General features: G+C 46.3%; 1 protein-coding gene across 3 annotated transcripts in view; it reads left to right on the top strand.

Moving 5' to 3' along the window:
• The window catches only part of LOC138453802 (zinc finger protein 777-like), a 499,705-nt gene that overhangs the window by 265,952 nt on the left and 208,730 nt on the right, over positions 1-25,023 (top strand). For 2 of the 3 annotated variants that reach the window (XM_069606974.1, XM_069606972.1), the window contains one exon: positions 9,783-9,884. The exons of the other annotated variant lie outside the window; for it this stretch is intronic. In XM_069606974.1, coding sequence (XP_069463075.1) covers positions 9,783-9,884 — 102 coding nt within the window. The remainder of the gene's footprint in view (positions 1-9,782; positions 9,885-25,023) is intronic. 3 annotated transcript variants of the gene reach the window in all.

The raw sequence follows: 25,023 nt of genomic DNA, 5'->3' as shown, positions 1-25,023 counted from the left end.
TACATTTATTGCGCATTCACATATAGCAAGACACTTATAACAGACGCTTGACAGACTAGACAGACACCAGCTGGTCAACATATACCTGCCTTCTAATTATTACCCCGTCATGGGATTTGAACTACCCCTTTATGACATCTTTAAACGTCATCGTAGCCTAGCGTCCCCCTCTCTGTGGGCTCTGGGTTCAAGTCCCTTCTGACCACTCTTTAAAGCGCAGGAACAAGGCGAATTTACTGTTTTCTCTCGGGTGCCCCCCCGGTATTCCTTACCGTTTTTAATCTCGGGTGCCCACCCCGGTATACTTTTACGTTTTTACCTTTCCCAGGTGCCCCCCTGGTATTCTATTACGTTTTAGCTCAGGTGCCCCCCTGGAATCCTATTATATATGTCTTCCTTTTATACTCGAGTCATTAATCCACTATATATATACCGTCTTCTCTACCTCTAACTAATTTATCTTTCTCCGCCACCCTCCGTTACCTTTCCCCCACTTGCTCTAATGCCTATGAGTAATTTGCCAAGGTAACGAGTTTTGTTGTTGCACTCACCAATCGTCTCTTTTCCTCTCTGGATCTCCGGGATCACTGCCCCTTCCTCTTCCCGCTTTATGGTTTTTGTCCGATCCGCTTCCCGTGGGAATGAAAAGGGTTATGCTTGGAAAAGCGGGTTCCTTCAGACCCACTGCAGATTTTTTGGGAGTATATACACTATCACTGTCCATGGCAAGCTTCTCAGCCTACTCAGCCGGAATAGCGAAAGGACTCGCGATGTAACCGAAGATCCAGAGTTACTTTGCGCCGTCGGTTTAAAGGTGTCTTGTGACTATATCAATCGATTATCAATAATCGATGGCCGAAGCCATCCTCTGCTACCAAGTTTTGACGAAGAGAGGTAATTACTGATGGGCCCATTGGTCAGCACTCACCCTCGAAAACTTGTAATACAAGATAGCTGCACCGTGTGAGGACAGGGTGCAGGACTTGCATACTCCAGCACAAATCAATACTAGGGACTCAGTAAGTTGGCAAAGGGAAGTCTGTTTAATGTTACATACATCAGCTTATGGAAATCAGCAGCATCGCGAACACCTGTCTCGCCCCGACTTCCTCGAACTTCAGTACAACAGCCTCTTTTATGGGCAAACTTTGTCATCAATGACATACACTTCTATAAAAAATCATCATGCAATATAATTGGTTGGGAAAGGTAATTTAAGTATTGGTGTTATATCTGTATATGAAAATAAGGCATACGGATTGGATAACTGTTATCGGGTGGGCGTCTATGCCCATCCCTCTACACCACACTTGATTGACGTCACTACAAGTACGACGTATCATTGGTTACAATGTCTATAGGACCCTAGATTACATGGTCCCTTGTGATTGGGCGAGTTACACCCCTAAACATAAATCTCCACTTTTAATTAGCAGCATGCAGAATAGACACCCTGGTGCCTGGTGTCCCAAGATTCACCCTGCCTCCCTTCCATCAATCAGTGGTTCAGGGCTATGTGTCAATTAGTTGGCTGGGTATGGCCTCGGATCTGTAGTCTCTTATATCTGGAAAAGTTATGGCACCCTCTTGTTCTGAATGACATCAGGCGGTGTTACATCTTCGCGCCTGTCTGGTCACGTGTTGGTCCACCGTGAATCTGCTTCAGTTCTCAGTCTTTTCGTGCATTTGATTCTGTGTTCGCTTGTCCACCTGCATGGGCCTCTCTTATCTTGACCTTCACGGGCGTGCTTCCGTGCTCTGAAGTTGGAGTCTCGTGAGCTCATGCTCACCTCCCCTTCTCTGGTTGACCTCGATTTCCCCGCCTTGAGCCATCCTTTGTTAAGTTTTGATCCCGCTCTTTTCCTCAGCTTGGACCTAGATGTGAAACTCAGCTAGTTGGGCCAGGGACGACTGGGCTTTCTTCTGCTCAAACAAAATGTAGTCGCACGTGTACATTGTGCTGTATTGAGGTAGACATATATAGTTGGCGCATGCCGCTCTATTCTTCTACTTAAGCATTGCAGGTGGTATTGATTACTTAGCATCTTGCGTTTCAAACTTATTTACACACGTTCAATAAGGCGGTTGCTTCCGTCTTGTCTCATGGCACCATTCTCATACGTTTTCACAGTGCCTCTCCCCTTTGTCCATTAAAATTCTCCTCGCAATTGTCGATACTGTTATGCATAGCTTTCTGTAACGACTTCTGGTTGTTCTCGGGGCTGCCTAGGCCCTTAGTCTCTTTCCATTGACCTTCCATTAAGGCCTTCGGGGTCCCCTCGTGGACAGTCTGTAAATACTCTTCATTTCGTACCAATGGCAGGTACGGTTGTCTGATTGGGTACCGTGCTGCCCAGGGTTGCCTGATTATGGGCATTTCAACAGGTATTGATCTTATAATGTACACAGGGCAGCGGCCCATTGCCGCTCTTTGTTGGTTCAGCTGTTCCTCGTACGTCACATACCACGGCAAATACCTTACTGGCAACTCGCACTGGGGGGCAGGGGTGCAGGTCATATCTGGGACCTCATCTACACTAGTAAAAGCAAGGCCATGATTTTAAATGCCAACGCCAGGAAGAAGCAGAATGCTCTAATTCTCTCTTTGGAGGATGGTGTGATTGAGCAAGTCCAGTCATATAATTATCTAGGTCTGAGAGTCATGGGGTCATGTGGCTGGAAAATGCAGGTTGGGAAGGCCAAGTTAACGCTGGTTAGGTATAGTGGGGCCCTTGCTAGATTTACTAATGAGCATGGAATGGGCCAGTACAGGTCTCGCTGGAGGCTTATAAAGCCCAAGCACGCCAGGCAGCATTGTATGCAGCTGAACTTTGGGGACAGTTGGATACAGCCCCTTGTAGTGGTGAAGAGCACATTTTTAAAAAATATCCTTGGACTGCCCATCTATGCCCGGAATATTTCAGTGTTTATGCAACTGGACTAGAAGGCTTTGAGAGATTTGCAAACTGCGCCCTGTCTTCTATTGGGCCTACTTATGGTCAAATAACCATCTGCGCAAATATAAAGAGGCAATCTTGGATGTTCTGTCCCAGCAAGGGAGCAATTCTCTGAAGTGGGTTGTCCACGTGAAAAGTTATTTGGGACAGCTAGGCTTGGGGGAGTACTGGTCTAACCCCTCTTTAATAACCGTGTCTAAGGAAGTGATCAAGAGTGCAGCGGGGGCTAGGGCCCAGTGTGGTATCCTTGCGAAATCCAGGGTCTCAGAGCAACTGACCTGATACCTTGCTATCAAGAAACCGGTCGGTTGTGAAGAGTACCTGGATTATGTCACCTCCAGGTGGGAAAGGGCTGTGTACCTAAAGCTCTACATTGGTGATTTGCCCACAGCCGCACTCTGGCACCAATGGAACGATGCTGTTCCCGCAGCATTTATTCTCTGCAGTAGGGCGGCCGACACTGTGCAACATTACCTATTCCTCTGCCCGGTGACTAAGCCCTAGAGGAAGCGTTTTTGAAGCCTTTGTTTTTAAATCGCGACTGCAGGACACTAAGTGCTTGGATTCTGCAGGCGTTTTGGCTGTTTCGGCTACCAGCAACTATCTGAGTGGGCAAGAAAAATTCACATGAGAAAGGCCCAGGTATTATTAGCTCAATGTCCTGTTAAAGAGGAATCTACTTGTTTTTAAACTGCCTCTATCATGTGATACCATGAATTTGTTCTTGATTGTAAGTTACTTATACGAGAATTGATTATGATGTTGATGTATTTATTTTTTATTGTGTACCGCTTTTATGACTTTATTGTCGAAATAAAGCTGTTGAAAAGGATAGTAAGGGTGTTTCCAAGGGTCGTTCTGAAAGGAAGGCAAGGGGCTCTGTCGATAGAAGGCTCATCATTGAAAGGGAACGGGGAATACTGTCTCACCTAAAGTCATCCTCCCTCCATTCCCTAAAACTCCTCCACCCAGGTGATTGTCTCTTGCATATCCCCCCCAGGGTCTGGATCCAAATGGTATGGCCTTTCCCTGGTCACCTGAGCAAAGGAAGCTGGGGAGAAGGAAGTGAGGACGCCCTCAGGTTTCTCACTATATGCATAACAGGTTCAGTGGCATACAGAGATATCTTGCCACAGAGTGTAATCTGCCAAATTATCTGGATTACATTCACAGATGCATAGCCCTCGATTCGTCTTTTAGATCCAATCTCACAGATAGCTCTTCGCCCTTCCTTCAGCATTTCCACGTTTGTTTTTAATTGTTCAATACTACACATCTTTGCCCTAAAAATCTAACCACCCCGTACTACCCCTGGAGACTCATGGATACTGGAAGAATTATCTGATTTGTGTTGTAAGAAAAGGTTGCCAAGATTTGGGAACCAACCAAATGCCACTTGGAGATTTGCAAGAACCTGCAATCTAGCTTTTTAAAAGGTTTGCATGTGCCTCTTCATCAGGTTCCATGTAATTTCAACACAACAAATTACTTTGTGGTCATTTACTTTGTGGAGATCACTTCAAATGTGTACGTAGAATTTTTGTATGGGTGTCCCCTCCAAATCCCTCTTCTCTACCACTCCTCGCCCAAACCCCTCCCCCTTTTATCCCTTAACGCACAAATAAATATATAAATGCGAAGTAATTCAGAGTAATTTCCACGAAGTAAATTACCACGAAGTAATTTGCTTTGTGAAAACAACAGGAGACCCTTCATCATAGGCAACCAAATCCCCACACCATTCTCTTGTGTGTTGATGCATTTGCTTAGAGAGTGGGTCTGTGGAGAACTCTGGAACAAAGACTATGCCTAAAATAAAGTTGATTGAAAAGGCCTGCCTGAAAGAGGAAGCAAGGCACTAGTCACCAGTCATGTCATTTGTAGGAAACACAGCCCGCTTGCTTACTGTTATGATAAAAGGAAGACCCTGGAAAAATGCAAGATCAAACTAGGTGTGGATGTGCGTGCAGTAATATGTGCAGGTTTTGTATATTTTTCAACAATATTTAAAGGCTGGCTTATCAGTGCTGGGGAAATGCTGAGAACGATGTTGACTCAGAATTCAATTCTTCACAGTACCAAAACAGTCTTCAATTATTGTCTTATTGATACTGATGACATTTTGGGAATGGAGTGTATTAAAACAGGAACCTTCTTTATGTAAAAATACCAAGATTGCCTAAACAACCTGGAATATGTTATCCACATAAGAACCCTGGCTCCCAAAACACATTTTCTTTAAAAAAAGGACTGGATTTCTTCACGTCCTTGTAATATTGACGTCATGTGTAAAGATAATGTATTTACAGTGAACATGTAATTTCTAATCAACAACCATCTTTAAAAAGTGTTTTGGTGTACAAGACAATGTAAATTATAAAGCCTGCTTCTGCCATGTGTGATTTCCTGAGCCTCAAACCTAAAGCACAGGAAATCTAAATTACACTTGTGCAACATAGCAAATTGTATATATGTCCAATGCCTGTATTTGCATATATTTCATTTTATTTAAAATAATATGATGAAGAACCATAGAGGAAGTAATATAAAAGTTCCAGTCCATTCTAACAAACGTATATTTCACTTGGAGGCCTGGCATCCGAAATTCAAATTAACCTGCTGGGTCTGGTGATTGAAAAGGGGAGTTTTGTAACTGCTGAAAAGGGGAGTTCAAAAACCATTTGCAGTGTCACTCTAAGGCCTTACCCAACCCTAGAATTGCAGTAACAAAACTGGAAGCACCTACTGGAAGCCTACTGGAAGCCTGTTTTAACTGACTTCAAAGATGATATCAAAACATTCAATGTCATATGTCACTTATGGATTTGGGTCCTCAGCTTCAAAGGGCTTGTCGTCATTTATCAAAGTCCAGGTCTTTAGTTTTAAAAAAAGCTGCATTAGCAAGAAGTCAAGGAAAAGTGATGAACCCATTGCACAGAAAAAAGGCATCTGCTCTGAACACATGTATAGTATACAAAAGGGAGTATGTAGGCTATGCACTTCCACTGAAACCTTCAGGAAAACGTCTGCAACTCCACACTAGAAAACCTGCATCATAAATAGATGGGGGAAATCTTACATTAAAGATTAAATCACTAAGTTGATCACTGCGCCGCAATGCACGTTCCCATCAACACAACATTTTGACAGTTTTGTACACATAAGTAATATCTATCAGAATACATAAAATATACATAGAGTGCCATGTGTTGAATAGGTGAAAATGGTGAAAACTCATAAATGCGCCACATCTTATCATAATTCAATCATTCAAATATACGCACCGACTTACAGAATCTAGTATTAGTTTTATTAATTTAGCTTATTTTAATCAGAATTCGAGTCAACATTGGCTTTTCTTCAATAAGAGTGATTTTCCCTCCCACATTACTGCTGATCATGGGACTGGAAAGACACGCCTCTGTCGGAAGTCCGAGGTGGAGTCAGAGAGATAAATAGTTGCATGCACATAGGACAGGAGGATGATTATAGAATTTGGGGAGATGAACATTAAGAATTGGAACTAACAGCAGATGGGAGAACTGTGCTTGAAGGATTGATCCCTGGCAGATTGGAGACCAGTCCGTTGAGAGGATGACCAGTATATGCTTGAAAATGTATTTCCAAATAGCAACCTGAAGAGAGAGTTTTCATAGGGCATGATTCCAGACTGACTGAGTCTCCAGCTACCTCTTAAAAAATCAGAAGTCACATCTCAAAAGATAAATCAAGCCCCATTCCACCGCAAACTGTCCATTTACATCAGGGTAATATCTGGTAAAGACAAAGGAAATGGGTCTCCGGGGGAATGTAATTTAGAGACAAGGAGCACAGGTACTGGCACTCAATGCCCTGTGTTTCCCCATCCATATGGAACACAAAATGAAATGTTGTTTCTTTAAAACCCATCTACTTTGTATGGAGAAACAAAATTTAAAATGTAATGCATTTTGGTGCCACTTTAATGTGGAATTGCCTTTGTAAAATTAAGTACTATTTAAAATATAATGTGTGGCTTTAGCTGGTCCAGAGTCATTTTGGGTCATGGTATGATTACAAAATACCATTGCCCAGGGTGATATTGTGCATTAACACAGCCGGGTGATGCCATAGTCAAAAGTAGGGGTTTGTGCAACAAAAATGCATGCTGAGAGAATTAATCCTATTTAATAAGAATTGGGTGGAGTTCAAAACCCTGTATTCATCAATTTTTCAGTGCACAGGCACACTCATGTGTGGAAAGGATGTTCTTTTTTTAACACTGTAGAGGTTACAGGGGAATAGCATATTTTGAACCTGAAAATACATGCCGGTTGATAACCACACACAAATGCATTAAAGCTGTGCATGCATACGCAGATTGAAAAGTTGCACATGCAAGTAGCTTGAAATTAGTACATACACACACACCTGCATGTAAAGCTGTTTATTAAGCTATAAACACAGTCACAGTTACACACACAGGTACACACTGCAAGTAACATACTCATGTTTACTGAATGTCACACATGGATGATTAGTGAAAGCTGCACACGTGTTTTGAGAACACAGAAAGCATGTGGGTTCAGAATGGAATCATCAGAATTCTGAGATTTAGCCCCTGTTATTTCACATTCAAACCTACAGGAGATAAATTAATTAAGTTGGCCATCATCTGCGTTGAATAACCTACACAGAGCCAAAACTTGTACTACATCACACCTGCACAGGGGAGTTGGTTGATTGTGTATGCGCGATCAAGTAATTATTCAAATAGTTTTCTCAGACACCATGCCTTGAAACTGGAGAAAATTAAATATTTGAAAGACATTTGCATCATGATGGAATGTCATCATTGAGAAACTGTTATTTAGCGAGAAACCAGTGTAGAATAGACATGATTAATATGCTTAGTATCTTTTAGAATACAGTTGGTTTATCTCACCTTCAGACTGAATATTTTTGTGGACTTTAATATAGTGACATTTATATAAGCAGGGACATTTGATTTGTTGCCTATTACATTTTTGGATTTGCTGTATATAGCTTTGCATTGATCTCCATGGTGTAAAGCAGGAGACAAAGTTGGTTGAAGTCACATTATTCTTTTAAATAAATTTAGATTTCTGAATACCACATGGACTATTCCTTGGCCAGAATTGTGGGGTGGTTTTGAATAAAGGGTGATGTGAGACTGGCATGCAACACCTATGTGAGCCAATAATTGAATACACCACATATTCTACAGGTCAGAGAAATGAATGCTGGTGCACTCATAACAGGGACGGCGGGAACCTGTGTTCGAACATATTCAAGTCTCACCACAGGCTATCATTTTTCTTATGCTTTTCATGAATGTACTTTTCTATTTAGGCAAGATATGGCTATCCCTGGAGTCTGTTGGGATGAAACACATGACTACTTGTACAGGAGTGGCTATATAAAGTGCCTTTTTTATGAGTAATTAATGCAGTGGGAAGCAAAATGGATTATAATGGCTCTTGATCTCACAGAACACGCCAAGCATTATAAACAGAAAGGGGATAGATATCAAAACATAGAGGAGCATCACATTCTATAGTGGTGTAACGTGATTGAAGGCGTAAAAGCCTTGAGTAAGGCTTTTAAGCCTTTCAATCCCGCCACGCACCACGCCACATATTCAATTGGTTGTATGGCAAAGAGGAGTGGCGGGACACAATTTGAATTTCTGCCACCTTTTCCTCTCCATCATACAAATGCTCCAGCATCTGCACTGGCATGGATGTTCATGCTGGCAATCCCTATGGGGTACATTGTACACGCTCCTTGCCATGCGACCATGGCAGGGAGCATGTACAATTGAAATGAAACCCTCCCTGACATGCAAGCATGTCAAAGATGGTTTCATTTCAACAGGGAACACTGCTTACCATGCAGTGGTTCATGCTTGTACTCCACCTTTTGCCCTTTAAAATTTCACCCCACAGTGCAAATAATGAACATTTGCAGTGGGAAGCCGCGTACGTTACAACGTAAACGGAACGGCTCCCACAGTCAACTTAACAATTTATAGAAAATGAGTATCAGAGTGTGGTTCTGTATATGCAAACAAGATGCAAGTGATTTTCCTTGTACTAACTATTCATACCAAACTGTCAGCATAACTTTGTTTTATGTCTTTTATGCACGCAACGCGATCTGCCTTGCAGTGACAGACATTTTTCGTTCAGTGTGTAACAGGAGGCCAGGTGGTCAGATCTCAGGAGCTCCCATAGTGATTATGGGAGTAGGGGACTGACCCTGTGACATACATTTTCAAAGTTAACACTGGATCTTTTAAGATTGTTAGTAGCATATAAACGTAGTGCTCTCTTATAGAGACTTACTCCACGTATACAATATGAATTTGTACTATTTTGATAAAATCAGGTTCCCACCACATCGATCAAAGATACACTGAATCCACAAACCGAAAGGATGTGTGCTCATCAAGCCAATAAAACATGTTTCTGTCGCTTACATAAAGATCTAAGAGTTCTACTTCTAAACTGTTATTTATAATTCCTTTTGCAGTGCAGTCCAACAATAATAGCGCGTTATGCTACGACATGGGTATACATGGATTGTGGAAGACGTGGACGCCCCCATCCTCACCAATTAACTCTGCTAATTATGGCAAGAATGTCATTGTAGTCATTTATGTAGGATCAGTCTTTCAGTCCATTAGAAGACTGCTGTGTCATAAAAAATAACGTTGAATACGGCTTGTAAAACAGTAGATTCAATTGATTATATAAATAAGTAATAGAGATCAGTGGATTAACTATTCTAATCTAGATGGATTTTCCTTCATTCTTTTGACAGGTGAGCCTGTTCTTTCAGTCGTGATAAGGGCTGATGAAAACACATGTTTAGCGGATCCTGTAGAGACTGACCGAAGGGCACAGAATAATTATCTCAGTGCAGGTGAGGAGCGCCTGTTTCAACGAGTATTGCCACTGAAATTGAACAAACTTGACCATCAGCTTCCCACATTCTGACATAAACAATGATGTATTTTCAGCACGGATTTAGAGGATATTTAATTTGACTACAAATATGAACTGAATCATGGTATGAACCTCTATACTCTTTGACAAAGGTGTACATTATTTTTAACTTGAATATGTGCAAGGAATGTACTCCACATCACTAGCAGTTTGTGACAAGTTTAGGTGAAGACTCTTGCAAAGACAGTGGGCCTCATTACAAGTTTGCCGGTCCGGTAACAACGGTGCCGGTAAGCTACCAGCACCATTGTTACCGGACTGGCAAACTAGGAGTCTGCGAGCAGGTGCCTTTCCGCCCGCCAGGTCTGACCTGGTGGGCGGACCGGCACCCGCTCGCAGTCCATGTCGGATGCACCGGCACCATTCACGAATGGTGCCGGTGCATCCGATCTCCCCATTCCCATTGAGTCCAATGGGATTCAAAAGGGAATGGATACTAATATTTTCCGGCGCCCGGGAATGGGCAGTTCCCGGATCCGCCGGGGCTATAATGCCCCGGTAATTGCCCATTCCCGGGGGTGCCGGAATAAAAAGGACTCTGGTGGCAGCAGTGCCAGAGTCATAATGAGGCCCATTATCTTGCCCCACAACTACCTTGCCTCCAATGGGTCTTGCAGGGCTGTTATGTTCACTGTGCGTGTCATTGGTGGAGGCAGCGTGTGTTACGGGGGAGGGCAAAGAGAGGGGGTCCTAGGGCTGCTAAGGGGGCACTTGCTTTCTAAATGACTTACGGTCAGTTTGAGATTTTTTTCAGTGGTTGTGTACCAATGTTTCCATCGAATGACTAAGCGTGGCTGGGCATAGTGAAAGTGCAGAGAGTACCCTAAAACGTTTTGGGGGAGGCGTTGTACTCCCCCGCGACATTTGTTTAAAAGAAGTGGTTAAAATAGTGCATTTTACAGCACAGTGTTCTGAGAATGCATTTTTATAAAAAACATAACCCTGCAATCGTTTCTGTAGGTAACACATGAGAAAACCCAAAGGAAGCCAGCTCACAAACATCACACCGTAGTATGCCACAACACATATTCATGATGCTTGTACCCACAATGTAAACCAGCATTTGCCACTTTAAAACACACTTTAATGATCACCTGGCTCACACTATACGGCAGAGGTGCCACAGTACAACTTGCATTCCTACAATATATGGTAACATTACCACTGATATGCCTTTGGTCACAATATATGCCACATTTCCACTGATAGACCATTGTGCTGTAAGAACTTTCATGCAAGCTGTGCACAATATGTGCCAGTGTTGCGACAGTTAAACCTTTTCCTGCACGTGTATTCTGGAAGTGTCATTAAGTGCCAGTATTGCCACCATAAGAACCCGCTGTCCTGCTGGCTGTGCCCGCAGTGCCAAAGTTCCACTGCCAGAACATTTTCATAGTACAGGTGCCCAATTTGTGCCAACATTGCCCTGTGAAAACACGTTTTATGCTGCATGTGGAGTGTGTACGTTCTGTGCCAATATATCACATGCATGCTGCCAGTGCTCTGCACTCTTTGCACACATACAAAGCCACACACACACGCATAATAAAAGCATTTATTGCATTCACAATGGGCACGCAAGCAAACAAACACTTTCTTTCACACTTACCTTTCCATGAGTGATGATTTCTTGCTAGTACATGAAAGGAACAATATATTACAGTTCTGATTCTGTCCTTTTCGTTAGCACTCATTACATATTTACTGCCATAAGATTGGAATATGTCATCGGGTGGTCCCTGAGTACAAGTGCATTCACATTTGGTAATTAACAGATTAAATAGGTCTGTGAGGTCACCTTGAGACAGAGTGCATTCACATTTGGTAAATACATAATCAACTGGACCCTGTGGGGATCACCTTGAGAATAAACGCATCCACATTTGGTAAATGAATAATCAAATATATCTGTGGAGTCACCTGAGAGCAGACACATTCATAAATAATCAAAGATATCTGTGGGGTCACCTGAGAACAAACGCATTCACATTTGGTAAATAAATAATCAAATATGTCGGACCAGCGTCCCCTCACTCCTGGTAGTGGTAAAACATGCCACTGGGACGTACCACACTCAGCACCACAAACCCCCAATACCCAGTCAGAGAACAGGGCCATAATCCACCTCTCCCCTGTGCTAGGCGAAGCCCCTTGGAATAGATCCTAGCTGGACTTTACAGATTCTCCACAGCTCCGGCAAAGTGCCACACCCAGAGCTGGGTACCTCACTGCCCCCTGGTGCAGATACAAGAGACCCCTCTGTTCCCACTGGGCCTTTCACACACCGTGTACCCCGCGTGACCAAACCCACCTTTTTCTTAGGTGAGTTCCCTCATCCCCACACTCCATGGAGCTACTGATCGTGTACAGCCTCTCCGCATCACTATGACAGGAGAGAGAATATTACCTTCTGTCTAGTCCTCCACTGCCCACGTGTAGGCCGTAGCGCCGGCACACGCAGGGCTCCGGGTCCCTTTCTTACTCTTTCCCTATCCTACCTGACTGCTAGTAATCATCACGAGAACACCCTCCGCTCTCTCTTCCTCACGAGCGGCGGCGGGCAGGGGTGGCACAAGCCAGGGGCTCCTTCAGAATCCTGGCCTCCGACACACTCTCTCGACCCCGGGTGGGGAGAGAGAAATACCGGCTCATGGGTGGACGGCCTACGGTTGGGGGCCCGTCCCTTACACAGCAAAGTGCCTGGATGCCCTTCGTGACAGAATGGAGCTCCCTTCTCCGCTTGTCTCTCCCGGCGCTCTCCCTACGATGCTCCCCTCAGGCTTTTATGCTCCCCGGAAACTCTCCACTTGTCATCTGCTAGCAGGGGGAATCGTGCCGGTCCCGAGGTCAAATCACCTCACAGATGTCCCGCTCCCCCTGCTGGTGGAACCTACCATGATTTCTCTTGCACACACTGCACGCCAAAACCACGGTGAAAAAAACACAGAGAAAGGTAAATAAACAAACATGCTCTCCAAACAACTTGAGACATAGCCCAGGCGCACACATAAACCCAAAAAAAATGCGGGTTTACACTCACCCCCTTCTCCTAAGGGTTTCTCTGCTCCCGAAGGGCATACAACACAATATGACATTTTTCATTCCATAGAAATGCACAGTGTTAAGATGGATTTCTGAACACTGATCTGGTGGGCAGAAGTTCAAAAGGCCAGTCTAGTTTCTTGGAACAGGGTAACCTTCTGGACAAGCCAGACCAATCAAGGTAGCTTGACGGCGGTCAAGACTAGTAGGGTCATTCCGAGTTTGGAGGCAGCCATGGTGCTATTAGCACCATGGCTGCCTCCAAACCCAGGTCCGGGTCCGGTCTGGCTGAATGGGGATTTACCGGGTTATTCCGACCTTGGAGGACCCGGTAAGTCCCCATTCAGTAGACCATTCCCCATTCCCATTTGAGCCCCCAGGTCTCAGGAGGGGTGAGGGTGAGCACACAGAGCAAAGGACACTTACAAATCACTCCCAGTCAGGTGTGTATATATATTAAAAATACAAATACATTTATTTCAAGGCCTTTGAGTTTCAACACACAAATCAAATCACAGTAATACTTTTAAGCCAACACAATCCTATCTAAATACATATATACAAGACCAATGGGGTCTAAATGGTTAATGCACGAATTGGGTCCACAACCTAAAAGGGTAAGGAAACAGGGAGTGCAAGTAGTTTTTGGTTCCTTCTGCATCCAACACACTCCTAAGAGCCTATTGCTCAAATGTCTTGCAATGCTGGCGCACGCGGTAATGCAGATGGGCAAAATGGGGTCTCTTCAAGGGTCTGTAGCAACTCAGGAAGGGGGGTGAGGTGATGAAGAATAGGTTGCCACTATTCGAGGAGGGACTCCACTTAAGGGCAGAGTCGATTCCAAGAGTTGGGATTAGTTTGCTAGTTCGCACTGCAGTGGAAAGGAGAGGGGCCCTCAGGGGCCACACATGTTTAAAAATGGATGGAGGCGCTGGGGGCCACCTGTTTGGGTTGCGATTACTCACTGACCCCCCGGCACACTCCGGATCAAACTTCGGCAGTTGAGTCCACTTCGGTTGCAGGTTCAAGTGCAGCAATTTGGCGGCTCTGTGGCTTTCAGTGACGAAGATACAGCGATGATTCCCAAACTGGACAGTGGTGATTTCTCCGCTCCTGGTGGATGGATTAGGCCAGTTTCACTGCAGCATCAGAGGCAAGAGGGGCACAAATGCAGCACGTCTGCAAAGTTCATCACCTCGGCTGGACGACACGGTAAACGCGTATACTCCGGTTCGGATGCACTCACTTTATTCCAGGCCTGGGAACGCCAAGTGTACAAAGTTCGGTGCGAGAGTGCCGTGTACACAGAGCTAGCGACGTACCACGATTTGAGGGCCTCCTCGAAACGGCGGCGGTATGAGGGTAAAGAGTCTGCGTAAGCTGGTCAACCCACTGGTTGTCCCAGGGACACTTTCCGAGAAGGCTTACTTGCAGGGTTTGATGAAGGTGCTGAGAATAGTTGGTCCCACTATTCAAATGGGTCAAAGCGTCTTTGCAGACCTTCTAGGACGACCAGATGCAGAGGGGTCCCACGGGACGACAGCGGGCTCAGGGTGCCAAACCTTCCAGCTGGTCATCAGCGGTTCCTCGAATCAGCTTCTTAATTTCAGGATACTTGGATCCTATCCTTCGTTCCATGAGAACTCCAGAGATCGACATGGTATGGGTGTTTGGGGCCTTCTCTTATCCAGAATCTCCTTCGCACCAAAACGAAAAGGACCCAATGGGAGATCTGCTCACATACAGGCATACCATACGTGGATCAATCACGGACCACGGTGGTCCCAGGCATTCACAGCACTCCAGACACTCTGGCACCCAGGATGTGTATTGGAACCAGATGTTCCAGCCCACATCCTGGAGGCAGACACACAAGGGATGCAGAAGCCCGCATAAGCTTGGCATTTCGCAGGAGAATGCATGCCCAAATAAGGACTGACCCGGGTCGGCTCGACCTAGGGAAGCTGAAGGGGCAAGATGGCCAAAGGACAGGACAAAGAACCTCGTGGCATGGCCATTTTGGAGCCAGGCCACCTGTCCGTGACAAACACGGTAATCGTGGTTTACCTGGCAGGAAAGGGTTAAAAATATACAAAATGATAAGCTGCCGCCAACCCTGTCATGCACTTATCCTAAAAAATCCTTTGAGAGTATCTAGGGCCTTTGGAAATGACTATTAGACCCAAGTGCATTGTACTGGAAGGTACATTGTACACTTGTTACATTTTGCAGAAAAGTTGAAATATTGGAAAGGACTAAGGGAAACATAGTTTCCCAGTACTGGCTGTCTTAAGGGCATGTCAGTTTCCCCATAAAAAGTGAGCAAAGAGCCCAGATGAGTGCAGCAGAAGGCTGGGCTCCTCTGGTACAGTCAGACTATGGTGTTTAACATCAGCAAAAAGTTGGAGGGTACAAAACTGGACGGAAAATTACAGATGAAATGCAAATCTTTCCTAACACACAGTCCACCATTGTTTAGCACAACCCATTGGTTCATGAGTATACGCCTCTGTACATGTAATAGTGTGAACAGGCAGACCCCTTCTGATAACTTCAGTTTGGGCTCCAGGTGCATCGTAGCTCAGTATTCTGACTGGCTTGACTTCTCGTTGAGATCGCTGAAGTTCATTAAGGACCTCTGAAGGATCTTCAGAAGCTGATTCTTGAAGGTCTATTGATGCAGGCGGACTATCCCCAATCACAGAGTCTGATATGGGCATGTTTTCCTCTTGGGTTGGGAAGACTGTGTTGGAGTCCCCGCACACTGATACCTCTCTTCTGGTCTCAGACTGTTCTGTGGAGCCTGGAATGGTATAATCGATTCCATACCAGTAGCCCATGGCTAAGCCTTCCGCCTGTCCTCTTCATCTGGACCGGTTGAAATGTCTGAGGGCCTTTGTGCTATTTCAGTGATTGGAGGCTCTTTATCCTCTGCATTTCTCTTCTCCCTTGACTTAGAGGCTACAGACGGTACAGTACTTGGTCCTGCATGTTGTAGGATTTCCCTTTGGGCGGACTCCTGTTGACGACTTCTGGTGCTCCTTTTACTGGGGCCCAAAAGAATGTCAGCAACAGTCAGATCCATTTCCACACCATCTCCTATGGGCAGGAGGTGATTCCGGTGGAGGGTCTTCACATCCCTCGGGGAGCCTACCCTTCTTAGTCTGAACTTATGCAACCCTGGCATCTGTCGCTCAATCATATAGGGTTGCGATTCCCAGCGGTCTCCCAGCTTGTTTCGCCCTCTCTTCCCTAAACTCTGAATGAGCACCCGATCTCCGAATTGCAGGTTGTGGAACCGGATTTTATTACTGCTTGTTCACACTTCTCACTCCATCGCAGACCAAAGTTCTCTTTAGGATGGTACCGGGTCGTGGACGGATTCCCCTTGTTAGCCGCGGTATTCTGATGGGCTGGATAACCCTTGGTCATCTATGTTGGCGAAGCCTGGCACAAACCTTCAGTAATGATTGCAGAAACCCAGGAAACTTCTAATCTCTCGCAGGTTCTGCGGGTGGGGCCAAGTCGCGAGGGCTTCCATCTTGGCTGGATCCACACTCAGTCCTTCAGCAGACACCACATGGCCAACATATTTTACACTGCTGCGGCAAAACTGGCATTTTTGTAGGGATACGTTCAACCCCTGCTGCTGGATACGATCCAAAACCTTCAGTAACCTTTGGTGATGTTCTTCCAGGATCTTCCCAAACACAATCACATCGTCTAGGTAAACCAACTCATCAAGTAAGTTCATGCCCCCCACTGTGCGTTCCATCAAGCGTTGGAATGTGGAGGGCGCTCTCGATATCCCCTGTGGCATTCCAGTAAACTGGTAGAATCCTAATGGACAGATGAAGGCTGTCTTCTCCTTATCCTCAGGTAACATGGGAATGTGATAATACCCACTTCGGAGATATAAGACCGAGAACCACTGGCTCCCTACCAGACAGTCAAGGGCCTCATCTACTCGGGGGGGGGGGGGTGGTGTACTGGTCTGAGACGGTTCTGCTGTTTATCCTCCGGTAGTCGATGCACAGCCGCACATCCTGGTTCTTCTTTCGTGCCACCACCTTGGGGGAGGCATAGGGGCTTCTCGACTGCAGCAGTTCTTCAAGATTACGCCAGACATCTTCCACATCTGCAGGTGCCAGCCTTCGCAGTCTTTCTCTAAAGGGTATGACATCGTTCAAATGGATTTGGTGATACACGCCCTGGGCTTCACCCAAATCCCAGACACTGGTTAAAAACACATCTGCCCTCAGGGCCAGTTGGTCTTGTAGGTGATTTTTTCGTGTTCCGACAACAGGGATTCCCCAAAGTTTATCTTTCCCACATCCAAGGTAGTATATGACCTTTGGGTTCCAGCCGTCTGTGCCACCGAGTCAGCAATGTGAAGCTGTGCGATTGTCACGCCTCCAGGTAGATGCACAGTTTTATCAGTGACATTAGTGAAAGGTACTCTAATGTGGGTCACTCCTGAGCCGGTATCACTGATCAGTGTGCGTTGGACCATCAGACCTCCAGGCAGTTCTTCACCTTCAGGCGCCTCCATCACTAGTCTCCTGTAACGGTTTTGACCTTGAAATTGTACATGTCTAGGCACCATGATTGTCTGACCAGGCAGTATGTCAAGTTGACTGTGGTTAGTGGTGGTCACATTTTCTACAAGCCCGTCTGGTTGCACTGCCTTCTCCATGCTTTTCTTAAGATAGACCTGTTGGCAAGCTGGATGCATCATCAAAGAATGTGTGAACTGCGGACCTGCCATCTCCATACACATCCTGGCTAGGGTACCAAACGGAGCGGAGTTGGTGCACATGACCTCTGGATACTGGTTCTTGGTGGTGCACACTAATGCCATGGCGGTCAACCTGGTTCTTATTCCAGCCACCTCTTGTTCTAGGTGGATCTTCATGCAGATGTACCCCAGATATCGGCAGGCTGCATCTCCGACTAGTGCTGTAGTCCGTCGTCCTTCAAGTTCAACTGGGATTGTCATGGGGGGCCCAATTAGGCCCGCAGGAATGCCTCTGGGGAAAGGGGCGTGAGTCTGTAGTCTGTTGCAGGTGGCTGGTGACATCTTCTTGGGAGTTGCAGAGCTCATGGACTAGGTGGAGATGGTCAGCTGTGGGACCCTCCTGAACCTTCATTTGGTGCTTGGTAGTTAGTATGTCGGAATTTTCGTGTCCTTAGAGATATACAGGAGTTATTGCCAGTGGAGCTTACTCCTGTGCTCGAGGTTGTAGCTGCTCCTCCACTACAACCTCCTGTGCATTTCCCGGCAAGGCTCGTGCTGGAGTTGGTTTCAGTGCAGTAAAATCGAGCAGCTACACAGGCATAGTCTTGGTCTTGATCGCACAGACGAGTTGAGTGGCTGTGATCCCCACATCGATGGCAAAATCTCCATGGTGGTAAAGGTATTTGTATTTATTAAGTTTATATAGCGCTTTACATCAAAGCGCTTTACATTATAACAACAAGTATAAATAGAGTATGATAAACTAGAAGCATAATTACAAACATGAGACAAGCCATTAAAAAACAGTATGTAGAACAATTTACCTAGGTTAATAAACACATGGAGGAGGAGTAAGGGGGCGTGATGAGGGTGGTCAGGGCGTGGAATAAGATAGAGTTTCAAGGGGAGCAGAGGAAGTGTAAGAGGGAGGAGAGAGAGAAGTGGAAGGGGAGAGATGAGGAAAGTCAGGACGGGGAAAGTAGAAGAAGAGATTTCAAGGAGGCGCGGAAGGAGGAGTAGGAGGTAATGGAGCGGATAGAGAGAGGTAGAGAGTTCCAGTGTAGGGGGGCAAGGAGTTGAGAGGAACAGAAACGAGAAGAGGTACAAGGGGAGGGAGGAACAGTAAGTAGGAAGAGATCAACTGAACAGAGGGAGCGTGTTGGAGTGTAGAAAGAAAGGAGAAGGGAAAAATAGGTTGAGCGAGGTCATGAAGAGATTTAAAAACGAGACAAAGGAAGTGAAATTTAAGTTGGGAGTCAAAGGGAAGCCAACCAAGTTAAGAGAGCGAAGAGGAAATGGAGTCATGAGGAGCAAGAAGACAAAGGGTACAGATGGCAGAGTGGTAGAGGATTTAAGGGGAGCAAGATGAGAGGCAGGCCTGGAGACACTTAGTGGACACGCTGTCTGGGTCCACCCAGGCTTGTCCAAGTGAACATGATACTTCTGGGAATACAGAGGGGGAGGTACCCCTAGAAGAAACAACAGTGGAAGGAGAAGTGGGGTAGGCTCGAGTTAGAGGGGAGGGTAATGGGAAGGCAGTATATATTTTTTGATTGTACATGATGTTGAAACTGTATGACATGTACTGCTGGGTTTGTTTTTTGTTGATTGGTTGTTATAAAAATTAATAAAAATTGTTAAAAAAAAAGAAAAGACGAGAGAATATGAGGGAAGAGATTAAGAGTTTAGTAGCATGGAAAGTGAGGGAGGAACAGATTTTAAGGATATTGAAGAGGTGGTAGCGACAGACGCGAGAGGTAAGAGAAATATGGTGGGTAAAGGAGAGGGAGGAGTCAAAGTGGAGGCCTAGACTGCGAGCATGGGCAGAGATGGGAAGATTAGAAGGGGGAAAGTGAATGAAAGGAGGGGCAGAGGGAGGGGGGAGCGTGTTAGAGGGAAAGAATAAGACTTCAGTCTTCTCAGTTTTGAGGGAGAGAAAGTGGGATGACATCCAGTTTTTTATAGCGGTAAGACAAGAAGAGAGATTAAGGTGGAGGTCAGCAGTGAAGGAAGAGAAGGAGAGGAAAAGCTGTGTGTCATCAGCGTAGAAATGGTGAGAAAGGTGCAGATGATTGGGCAAAATAATCTCAAGGCTCTTGACCTCGTCTAAATACCTGGTGTTCTCTTTCACTTGATGAGTGAAAAAAGTCTCTGCCTCGATGTTGATTTACATTCGAGTTTTCCCTGGGTACTAGCTAGGTCTGAAGTTTCCTTACCAGTTTTTGCAACTCCTCAATCTGTTTCTGCTGCGAAATGGCATGTTTGGGAGCTGGGATCTTGCTTCGGACAGGGTGACTCTGGGCATTGACATCGCTGGTTTCTTCTTCCAAAGCTCTTATTGACCTAAGGTCTTCATAGTGGGGAGGGGGTCCAGTTTTTCACGTAGTTTCAGTTGGAGGAAGGGTATGGCAGCGTCTTTGGCCCCTTTAAGTAGCTGCTTCAAGCGACACTGGTTCAATTGGGAAGTCTCTACTCCTATGACGAGCCAGGCGCAGAATTTGTTCAATGCTCACCAGGAAGGCAGATCATTTCTCTCCCGGCTTCATAGAGGTGGCATGGAACCTCATCATCAAATCTTCTCCGGACTTGGTAGTGAGAACGCTCCTTTCAGTGTGCCCATCACTTGCAGGGAAGTCGAATCAGGACTCAGTGTTCACAGGGACTGTACTGTCTGTAGTGCAGGTCCTCGCAATGCCTCTGTCACGCGTCTCCTCTTTTCTTGATCCAACACTTTCCAGTCATGTAGCATAAGTTGAGCGAGGCCGGCCCATACTTCATAACTCTCTTCCCCTTTCGGCACAGATTTTTTTGCCTGAAAAGGGGCGCAACTGGCTGTAGGCTTCATGTTCACTAATCAAGGGAGACGATGCTTGTCGCTCCATAGTTACTCTAACTGCTTCAGCCACTCCAGCAGCAATGACTATGGCATCCTTGGTGGGGGTCATAGCTTCTGGGCGGAGTGGTATTCCGAGCCACGCGTCTAAATGCCACACAGGGCGAGTAAACGCAGGTTCCCCGCCTTGCATTTCTGTGGGCAAGGTCTTACCTGTAAGAGAAACTCCACCATAACATAGTATATAATATTTCATATCTGGCCCAGGTATGCCAGTAAAAGGTACTAGGCTCAACATGAGAGGGAGTACGTAGGAATAATACATCTGGTAGAGAGTACATCCAAAGTGAAGGAACATGAAAGGTAGCTGAAGACGAGAAGCTACCAAAGTAAGGGAGACCACAAATTGAGAGACTGGTGGGAGAATGATTCATAATGAGAGGAATAGAAGGGAATCCTGTGTCCCAGCAAATAATTCTTGCCCTAATTGAGCTGATAGCAGGGGAAGAGGCAGGTGAAGGCCAAAGGTGGATCGGGCATTTGGAACAGGTACCAGGAAAGGCTAGCATAAATGCATTAGGGGCAAAAAAATGTGTACTGATAGGGCAGTTTGAGGCATACTGAGCCTTGGCTTGCTTTGACTTTTAAAGTGTCTCAGCATAGAAACATTACCTTCCCACATTTCCATACATTGCCAAGAGACCCGAGTGCTTTGAAATAATACACCTGCATAGTGTGTCATAGATGGCCTTAAGAACACACCAACTCTCAAAAACAGCCAAGGGTTTTTACTAAATGTCTTGAGAAGGGGCTCACTAAGGGCCAATCCTCTCTCTCATCTCCCGCGCCCTGTTCCCTCCCTAGCTCAGGCATCCCTAAATACCAAGATTGCCACTAGAGATCCTTAACCCCTACTAGAAGACTACTGTCTCATCATGATGGCCTGAAGGCAAACAGCTTAGTTAGCTGACTCCGTCTGGGATTTTCGATGTAGACTCTATTCAAGAGTTTCACAAAATAACAATGGGTGCATTCCAATTCCCCAGGCTCCACGTATCCTTCTCTCTGCAGCCTCATATTACTTGCCCTGATCTTCTCTGTCTCCTTTTCCTTCCTCCTACTCTGATCCCTGCTCTTCCACTGTCTCACCCTTCTGTCTTTTCTCCCCCTCTTCTATCCCTCTGAAGGTCTCCCTCCCTACCCTTTCCTCTATTCACTACTCTTTCCCCATCACTCCACTACTCTCTCCTCACAATATTCTCCACTAATTACTCTGCCCCATACTACACTTCACTTCACCTGCCCTTCCGCAGTCTCTCTCCTTTCAATATCTCAGCCACTTCTCTCACTCAGCATTACTTACTCACCTACACTCCCACTTAATCTCACTAACTCACTCACTCTCCCCACCATCGCGCATGCACTCTCACACCCAGGTACCTCTTTCTCTCACCAACTAATACCTCCACTTCTCAATTATCTTTCATGCTTTGCTTCACTGTCCTGTCTCCACCTGGTCTCTCAGTCTGCCTTCTTCTCCCTTGAACCTGCCCCCCCCCCCGGACAACCCACACTGCCCTGCTTCCAAGGTCCCTTGTTATGCTTCTTCACCCCCTACCATTGGCCTGATGGTGATGCCCACTTGGATGCCCGGGCCAATCACTAGCCTGTTTTTGCCCTGGTGTAGTTTTGTACAGGCGTGGGGCTTTAAAGGGCTTGAGAAGCCCCAACCCCTCCTGAAACGTGCATCTGCCAGAGTTTTGCCATGAAGACCTGGGACAAGGGAATTGTACAAAAAGACCGGATCTAAACAGTCGCATGAACAAAAAGTTCTAAAAATGCTACCACCAATGGTTCGAACACCAAAAGTTTGAACATTTGGTGGTAGCATTGCAGGGAAGTAAAACATTTTTTAAAAAAGCAGGGGCTGCGGGGGTGTCCCCTGCAACACCCCGCCCACTATACTGTGTGGTATAGTGAGCAGGGGTTGCGGGGGAAACCCCTGAAGCCCCCAAAAAAAAAAATAACAAAAAAAAGAAACTGACCCTGCGGTGTCGGTTCCCGATCACGGAAGTGAAAGGGAACTGGCGCTGCAGGGACTCAGCCTGAAGAAAAAGGTAAGTGGGGTTTGTTTATGTTGGGGGTGTGGGGTGTGTTGAGGGTGTGGGTGGGTGTTTGTCATTGGTGTATTGTGGGTGCAGGTGGGGGTGTGGGTATGTACGTGTGTTCGCATGAGAAAGGTGCAAACTTTTGGTGGTTCGCACCTTTCTCATGCAAACTTTCCGGCCACGGCAAAATCAGCCACGGTCGGATAACGTAGATCCGGGACAAGCACCGTCACTTTCAGAGTTCGTAGGCATGTGATCTTTGGCTGCGGGTCCACCTGAGTTGTGAATGGGTAGCCCATGTGAGATACAGGGCCTCATTATGACCCTGGCGGAATGGGTTTAACGGCGCCGGTAGAGCTGCCGGCGCCGTTAAACCCATTCTACCCTATTACGAGGTTCCCTAGCGGGACCCGCTCTGGACGACTGGTCAGACCAGACGTCCTTTGCGGGAACCCGCGAGGGGACGAGCATGCTAACAACGGGCCCGTCATTATCGGGCCCGTTGTTAGCATGCTCCCCATTCCCATTGAGCTCTATGGGGGCTCAAATGGGAATGGGGATGGTCCGGGTCCGGGTTCCCTGAATGGGGAAATACCGGGCCCTCCATAGTCGGAATAGGCCGGTATTTCCCCATTCAGGGACCACAGCCCAGACCCGAGTTTGGAGACAGCCATGCCTCTTATTAAGGGTATGGCTGCCTCCAAACTCGTAATGAGGCCCACAGTCTCTTTACGGCCAGCATTGTACACAACCGGTATGGGTCAGGAAGGAGTGGTACTCCATGCATGTAACATTGACAGCTAGAAGGGACAGAAACTGGAGCCATGGGGCAGGATTGGTTTTGGAAAATATCCTGCCCCAACTTATGAGGGGTCCTCATTCTCTCTTGACAAGGTCCATGACCCTGCCAGATGTGGTATGACAGTAATCCCTTTTCATTGCTCATGGTATCCAGCATGATGGTTCACATGTAATGGCCCTCCCGGCAATTTCCAAAGCAGTCCTTAAATGACTCACTGGTGTCAAGCCTGCCTGACTGGGAAGTAAAGTCGCTCTAATTCTGAGAGACGAAGTTGTTGGTCCACATGACAAATGGTTTGTCAAATGTTGTATACCATGAGGCGAACTCTTCAAAGACTTTAACATTTGCACTGGCTGCTCGTTAATGCCCGCATCAAGTTCAAGGCTCTCTGCGTTACCTGCAAAGCCATTAATGGTTCGTGCTCCAGCTACCTTCAGGGCAGCTTTAAGTATTACTACTCACCCAGGCCCCTAAGGTCCACAGTCTCTTCCCTCCTTCTGTCAGAATCGGAAACTACCACCCCCGAAGACTCCTCACCTGACTCCTTAGAGGAATACTCCTTAGTAGATGTCTTTGGTCTTCTTCGCTCCTCTTTCTTGATCTCCTGCGGGTCTTCGTCTGTCTTGGTGCTCTTCCTTCCCTTCTTGTCCTTCTTACGCTCGTAGAGATAGGGATGAGCTCCGCTTGAGGCCACCCTGACAGTGGTAGGAACAAGCTGTCAGGTGGACCCAGGGGAGCCAGTCCCGTAACGTCAGGGAAAAAGCCAGTGACGGCAGAAAAAACCCTGTTAGATGGTGAGTCCTTGCTGGCAGGGAGTGTTTCGGAAGTGGAGGGCTGATGTCGAAAAGGATTGGAAGAGAGTCCACTGCGATCCAAGGAAGGCTAGGCAGAGGCTGTACACGAGCAGTCCGGAGGAATGGTAAGGCTATAATGCTGGTAAGAGTGAGAGAGAAAGAGAGAGAAAGAGAGAGAGAGAGAGAAAGAGAGAAAGAGAGAGAGAGAAAGAGAGAGAGAGAGAGAGAGAGAGAGAGAGAGAGAGAGAGAGATCAGAAACGGGAGCGAGCAAGGAGGGGAGAGAGCGAAATAGTAAGGAGAGTTAGCGGGAGCGAAGGCGTATGCACAAGAGTCAAGTATCTAGTGAAAGCAAGAGAGAGAGCAAGCGGGAGTGAAAGCGTATGCACAAGAGTCAAGTATCTAGCGAAAGCGAGAGAGAGAGAGCAAGCGGGAGCGAAGGGGTATGCACAAGAGTCAGGTATCTGGCGAAAGCGAGAGAGAGAGCAACAGAGGGGCAAAAAGGATGGCTTTACAGTACGGAGCCTGAACAAAGGGAAAGAGCTGAGAAAACAGGGAAGCCAAGGCGGGCTGAGTACTAGGTAGATAAAGTATCAAGGGACCGAGCTCAAAGAGCGGCACTGCAGGAGATGTTAGCGAAAGGCTGACAATGCGAGTTGCAACGCACAGCGTTGTGGGCGTGGCTACCTTTTAAAGAAAAAAGGACCAAAAGGACTAGAACGGTAAGGTCCGCAAGGTGCC

The sequence above is a fragment of the Ambystoma mexicanum genome, chromosome 4p, assembly GCF_040938575.1.
Source record: "Ambystoma mexicanum isolate Mex_15411 chromosome 4p, UKY_AmexF1_1, whole genome shotgun sequence".
NCBI lineage: Eukaryota > Metazoa > Chordata > Amphibia > Caudata > Ambystomatidae > Ambystoma > Ambystoma mexicanum.
Note: the sequence above shows the minus strand (reverse complement) of the source record. Positions and strands in the feature narration are given on the sequence as shown.